This window comes from Corvus brachyrhynchos, unplaced genomic scaffold (genome assembly GCF_000691975.1).
Source record: "Corvus brachyrhynchos isolate BGI_N302 unplaced genomic scaffold, ASM69197v1 scaffold99, whole genome shotgun sequence".
Lineage (NCBI taxonomy): Eukaryota > Metazoa > Chordata > Aves > Passeriformes > Corvidae > Corvus > Corvus brachyrhynchos.
The window spans coordinates 1,549,915-1,556,067 of NW_008239778.1; the positions used below are offsets into that span (position 1 = coordinate 1,549,915).

Here is a 6,153-nt window from a genome sequence, read left to right on the forward strand (position 1 = left end):
AAAGTCCCTTGCAGGGTCGGGCCTGGGGGCTCCCGCAGCCCCCGTTTCCCTGCATTTGGCACAGAAATATTCCCACTGCCGGGGCTGGGGACAGCCAGCACCCCGGGGAACAGTGCCAGCAGCACAGGGGGACACGGTCCCCAGTCCTGGTGTGAGGGGGGTGAGGGTGGTGTGAGCCATGGCCCAGCTGAAGCGATCCCGGGAAGCTTGGCCACTCCAACACCCAGCAGTGGGAACGCCTGTGCCCAGGCTCCCCCTGGACAGAAATATTCCCACTGCCGGGGCTGGGGACAGCCAGCACCCCGGGGAACAGTGCCAGCAGCACAGGGGGACACGGTCCCCAGTCCTGGTGTGAGGGGGGTGAGGGTGGTGTGAGCCATGGCCCAGCTGAAGCGATCCCGGGAAGCTTGGCCACTCCAACACCCAGCAGTGGGAACGCCTGTGCCCAGGCTCCCCCTGGGGTAAATAATCTCCATCAGACAGGCGGAACAGGGTGTTTGAACGCGACACTTTCAGCTGCTGCCCTGCACTTTTGGGGATGGTTTTCAGGGAAAATGGACCAGAGCATCACAAATTGGTCAAAGGATCCACACTTTAGGATAAAGCAGAAGCTGCTTCCTAGAGATGAGAGCGAGTGAAAGTGGGACCCATCCCCTTGCCTTTGCTGTCCCCATCACAGCTCCTGCTCGGGAGCGCAGTACCAGCGGGTGTTTGGTCTCCTCAGAGTCGGCTCCCACACCCCTGTGTGTGGGTTATCCCCCCGTGTCCCCCCACACGTGTGGCCCTGGGCTGGGGTCCCTGCGGCCTCAGCACACGTGGCGGCGGCTCTGGGCTCACCCTGTCAGCTGGATTGCAAATGAGTCCCCATCAAGTTAATTGCCCAGCCTCTCAAAGCCTGAAACGAAACATTCAAGCTGTCGCTCGCAGGCGCTGAGCGATCTCCTCCCGCCCGGCAAAAGGCAATTCCGGCTGTCCAAGCGGAGGGAAGATGGATTCCCCGGCTTGGGGCAGCACCGGGAAGGAGCAGCTGGTGACAGTGCCCGTGGGTCGAGTCCCCAGCACAGCCCCGGGCTGAGCAAACCCTGAGCCGCAGAGAGCCTTTCCTCGCTCTGGTACTGAAAGGGCTGAATGTGCCTGTGAGAACCTTCCTGGAATGAAGTTCACTCAAATCCTGGCTCTCCTTGGCTGCTGGGGTGGGAGTCTCCAAGGGGGACCTTGAGGTCCTGCAATGCCGAGGCATTGCCTCCTTGGGCACGTTGTCAGCTCCTGCTCCTCAGGGAAAGCTCCTGCTTGAAAAAATATCCCCTGAAGCAGCACCGGTGTAACTCCAGGGTGTCTCTCAGACCTGACCGGCTTCTCCTTGGCCTTGCAGTGACAGAGAGTCCCGGAGGGGAAATGCATCCTGAATGGGGCTGAGGCCCCCTGCTCGGGAATATGCAGCCTCGGCACCGCAGAGGCAGCACCCGGGCAGCGGCCCGCGGCGGGATGGTGGCAACCTTCAAGATCGCCGTGCTGGGAGCCCAGGGCGTGGGCAAGAGTGCCATAGTCCGGCAGTTCCTGTACAACGAGTTCAGCGAGGTCTGTGTGCCCACCACGGCCCGCCGCGTCTACCTGCCCGCCGTCGTCATGAACGGCCACGTGCACGACCTGCAGATCATGGACTTTCCCCCCATCACCGCCTTCCCTGTCAACACCCTGCAGGTAGGGGGGCACCCGAGGGGGCCTCCACCTCTGCGGGTCTCCGGTGACCTCTGTGGGGTTTTGGCTGTTAAACTCTGCGGGGTTCCAGTTCTGCCTCTTCCGGGGATGATTCTGCCTCCACATCAGGGTTTGGTTGCTAAATGAGGGATTGTGTCCTCGTGGATGCTGGCTGAGCAGGTCCAGGGTGAAGTGTGTTTTAAAGTTTGGTGACAACAAACACAAGAGAGGTGGCATCCCAGTCCAAGGAGCGTGGCTCTGGCATTGCCCACAGCCACATCTAGCTGGGATCTTGGAGCACTGGGATCCAGTTCCGTGGCTGTCAGGGCCAAAACCAGAGCATTGGGGTGAAAAACAGGGGTTAATGGAGAGTCCCTGATGCACCCACTGCCCAAGCCAGGCACAGCTTGTCCCCTCCTGGGGGTGGCCATCACCCCCTCCAGCATTGCCTGGGCTTGCTCTTGGAGTGCTGAACCCACCAGTTCCTCCTCTACCCCCTCAGGTGCTTCCAAAGCAGCCCCAAAAGGCAGTGTGGGGTTGGAAAGTGTTGCCACCAGTGCCCACCACTTCTGGATGGAGTTAATGGGGGAAAAGGGGATCTTAAGCTCATGCCATAGCCCCAGTCCTGGGGGCATAGCTGTGTCACCACTGTGGGGAAAGGAGCTGGAGGTTCCCAGCTATGGCTGTAGCCACACTGGAGGGCAGTGCCACCAGTGGGGACGATTCAATTAATTACAGTGTCCCCATGCCTGACGGGTCATGTAGTGCTCCAAGAGCCCCTGTGCCATCGGGCGGGGGGTGAAACGAGCACTCCAGAGGCAAGGAGAAGGTTTAAAAATTAATAGGTGAGTGCAGGGAACGAAAGGTCGGCGTGAGAAACAGCCCGAAATAGCAAAGGGTAATTTATTGACACGGCAGCCGGTGCTCACACACTCCATTAACTCCCTGCCTTGCTGCACTCCAGAGGAAGCGGCCGGTGGGAACAGATGGAGGTTTCCAGGGAAGAGAGGGTGAGCAGAGGGATGGCTCCGAGGGGAAAGGAAAGGGCTGTGGTGAGGAATACAGCTCTGTCTGCCGGGAAACATCGCCGGGCTCAGCTCCGTGCCAGGAGAAGCATCCCTGCAGTGCTATCCTGGGAGAGGAGCAGGAGCCAGTGGCTCTCTGACATCCTGCTCCCGCAGTGCAACACTTCTCCAGCTCCAGCATCCCGGGAAACCTGCACTGCGTGAGGAAAACCATCCTGACATCGCAGCACCGGGGCAAGCTGCCCCCAGCATGGGGAAATGGCTGCAGTTTGTCCATGTCCCAGGTGTATCAGGACTCAGAGTAACCCGGAGGCTGCTGCTCCATCCTCCTGCATCTCTGAGCCTCAGGATCTCCCAGCATCTCCTCCCCTCGGTGGGCAGAGAGGGGCTGGGTCACTGCTCCCCCCCAGCTCCTTCCCGTGCTGCCCTCTGTGACGGAGATCAACCCACATCCCAGAGCTCCCCTTTCCCCAGGTCCCTTTGGTCCCAGGTCCTCTTATTTTGGCTCATTTCGATGATCAACTCAGGAAGGGCTGATTCACGGTTCTGAAGGGGTTTGCTCGGGAAGAAGTGATGCTTTTCCTCCTTGGAGAACCTTTCTCCTTTCCAGAGGCCCTCAGGAGGGTTTTGCAGTGCTGCCTGCAGGGGCTAAGCCATTCCCAGTCCCACTGCTGGGATGGGAAAGTGCCTGGAAGTGAGGCAGATTTTCACTCTAACAGCACGGGGAAAAAAAATCCCATTGTTCCCAGAAACCCAAAAATTTCCTGACAGCATATATTTCTTACAGCTCCAGATTTTGGCTGTGGAGAGGCCACTTCTGCCTGCTTCTGCCCTGGATCCCCATCTTGCTCTCACAGACTCAGTTCCTGAGCAGCCTCTGCTCCTCTCTTGTCCCCATGTCCCCTCCAAACAGACCTGCTGTCACCTTCCCCCTCTGACCCACAGAGCTGCTGGTCCATCACCCTCAGACCTCAGATGGAGCTCAGCATCCTCCTCACCTGCCCTGCCCCAGAAACTAGAGTGCATCACTAATTAACACAGTTAATTAGCAGCTCTGGAGGATGAAGCTTTTACAGCCAGGGCAGGGGGCTGCATTGAGCCCCACTCCCAGCTGTAACCCTCACTCAGGAGTGGAACTGGGGCTGACAAATCCTGTTTCCTCTCCCCTGGGTTACCAAGGGGGATAAGGGATCTCTGGAGATGGGGGAATGGCTGAAGAGCTGTGGGGGCAGACACGGATGGGCCAGGGCAGAGCAGAGGTGGGTGCTGAGTGTCGGGGCTGGAGAACGTGCAGCCCCCTGCTTCCTGCTGGCACAGCAGCCTCCTTGGGGTGCCCATCCCCAGAGCAGGGCAGCACAGGGCATCCCCCAGGCACGGCAGCAGGGCTGAGCCAGGATTGATCCCTCTCTGCACCTTGCAGGAGTGGGCGGACGTGTGTTGCAGGGGGCTCCGGAGCGTCCATGCCTACATCCTGGTCTATGACATCTGTTGCTTTGACAGCTTCGAGTACATCAAAACCATCCGCCAGCAGATCCTGGAAACAAGGTAGGGACGGCTTTGGGATGGTGCATCCTGCCCTGCAGCTCCTGGAAGGGTGGTATAGCCCCATGGCTCCTGGCAAGGGGGTACAGCATCAACGGGGCACATCTTGGCACCAGAGATGAGGTATTAGACTGGCACAAAGCCCCTTTGCAGGGCTGGGAGCCCAAAAACCAAGAGAAGAGCAGGTGTGCCCTGTGGGTGAGCCCTGAGTGAGCAGCTGGAGATGGCATGAGGAGCGGCTGGCCATGGCGTCCTCCACTTGGCAAGCCACAGCCACGAGCCCGTTTGGGATGGGTTGAGCTCTGCGGGCTGGTGGATTGTCACGCCGTGCCCTGTCCCCTTCCCTCCTCCAGGGTCATCGGCACCTCGGAGACGCCCATCATCATCGTGGGCAACAAGCGGGACCTGCAGCGGGGCCGGGTGATCCCGCGCTGGAACGTCTCCAACCTGGTGAAGAAGACGTGGAAGTGCGGCTACATCGAGTGCTCGGCCAAGTACAACTGGCACATCCTGCTGCTCTTCAGCGAGCTTCTCAAGAGCGTGGGCTGCGCCCGCTGCAAGCACGTCCACACCACCATCCGCTTCCAGGGCGCCCTGCGCAGGAACCGCTGCACCATCATGTGAGCCCCCCCTGCCCCGAGGGACCTGCCCACCCCCGGTGACCGCCAGCGGCTCCGCTCTCCGGGCGGTGGGAGCTGTGCTGGAGGCACCTTGGGGGATGCTTCCCCTGCGGTGACATTTGGGGACGGGGCACCTTGGGCAGGGCGATGCGGTGGCCAGGCTGGAGCAGAGGGGTGGCCAGGCTGCCTGGAGGTGGGGAGGGGTGAGGGAGGTCCTTGGCTAAACCCCTGAGCTCTCTCCAAGGCTCCAGGGGTTATATATGGCACTGGAGGGTGGAGGAGGTGCCTCAGAGGGTCCCCAGATTTTGGCTGTCGGGTCATCCTTGCCCGTTCCTGCCCAAGGGCAACGCTTGCTGCTGCCTGCCTGACCTCACCTGCCTCTGGAAGGGAATTATCCAGCACCTGTATCCTGGTGTTCTGGGGCTGGTTCCATCTCTGGGGCAAAGGGAAACAGGAGTCCCGTTTTTCCCCCTGTGGAGCTGGGATTTCTCCCTTTGGAAGCCAGAGCAGCCAGGTTACGCGGGCTGTCTTTTGGCTCAGTTGGGTCAGATTTCCAGGTGGAATTCCTGGATGAAAGCAAGGAAGGGGGAAAAAAATACTAAGTCCCAGTCCTGCCCCTGACATCCCCAGGATGCTGAGGGCTGCCTTCCCAGGGCTCTGAGCTCCCCTCCACTCCAGCACAGCCCGGGAAGGCTTCTCCTCCCCCCAGCCTGGGAACACCAAATAATCTGGGAACACTCCTTGCCGGGCAGGTCACCCCTCTGCTACCTCTCGTCCTGGGCTCAGCAGGTGGCCGGCTTTGCACGGCTTCACCCCAAACCCCCGGGGTGTCCCGGGCAGGTGGGCAGCCCCTGTGCCACCGCAGCCACCGGCAGTGCCACCAGGTCCGGCCCCGCCGGGTTTCCCCACAGGGATGTCGCCTCCATCCCGGTGAGACACGGCCGTGGCAAGGCAGCCTCAGCAGCAATGGGGAGCTGGAGCAGCATTTCCAGTTGCATTCCTGGATTTTTTTTTCTCTCTGCCTATCCCTAATAGGAAAGTCAGCCCCACATTTTTATTTTTGAAATTATATTTTAATCTTTTGGTTTATTTTTGCACCAGACTTGCAGCTCCCCTGCACCCTGCCCTGCAGGGCGGGTGGCAAAGGAAATGGTGATGGGGTGGTGAAGGGCGAGCAAGAGGCCGAGGGGGTCGTGGTTTCTCCATGTGAGACACAGGGAAACACCATCCTCACCTCCTGAGGCAGGATCTGTGTCTGCTCCAGCCTC

At 60.1% G+C, this 6,153-nt stretch overlaps 1 protein-coding gene across 2 annotated transcripts in view; it reads left to right on the top strand.

The window, feature by feature from the left end:
• The window catches only part of RASL10B (RAS like family 10 member B), an 8,049-nt gene extending 1,902 nt beyond the window's left edge, over positions 1-6,147 (top strand). The window contains exons 2-4 of one of the 2 annotated variants that reach the window (XM_008640367.2): positions 1,373-1,701; positions 4,144-4,268; positions 4,619-6,147. In XM_008640367.2, the coding sequence (XP_008638589.2) occupies positions 1,435-1,701; positions 4,144-4,268; positions 4,619-4,889 (663 nt within the window). In that variant the 5' untranslated portion in view covers positions 1,373-1,434 and the 3' untranslated portion in view covers positions 4,890-6,147. The remainder of the gene's footprint in view (positions 1-1,372; positions 1,702-4,143; positions 4,269-4,618) is intronic. The other variant, XM_017743010.1, reaches the window with a different exon arrangement.
• Positions 6,148-6,153: the final 6 nt, after the last annotated feature.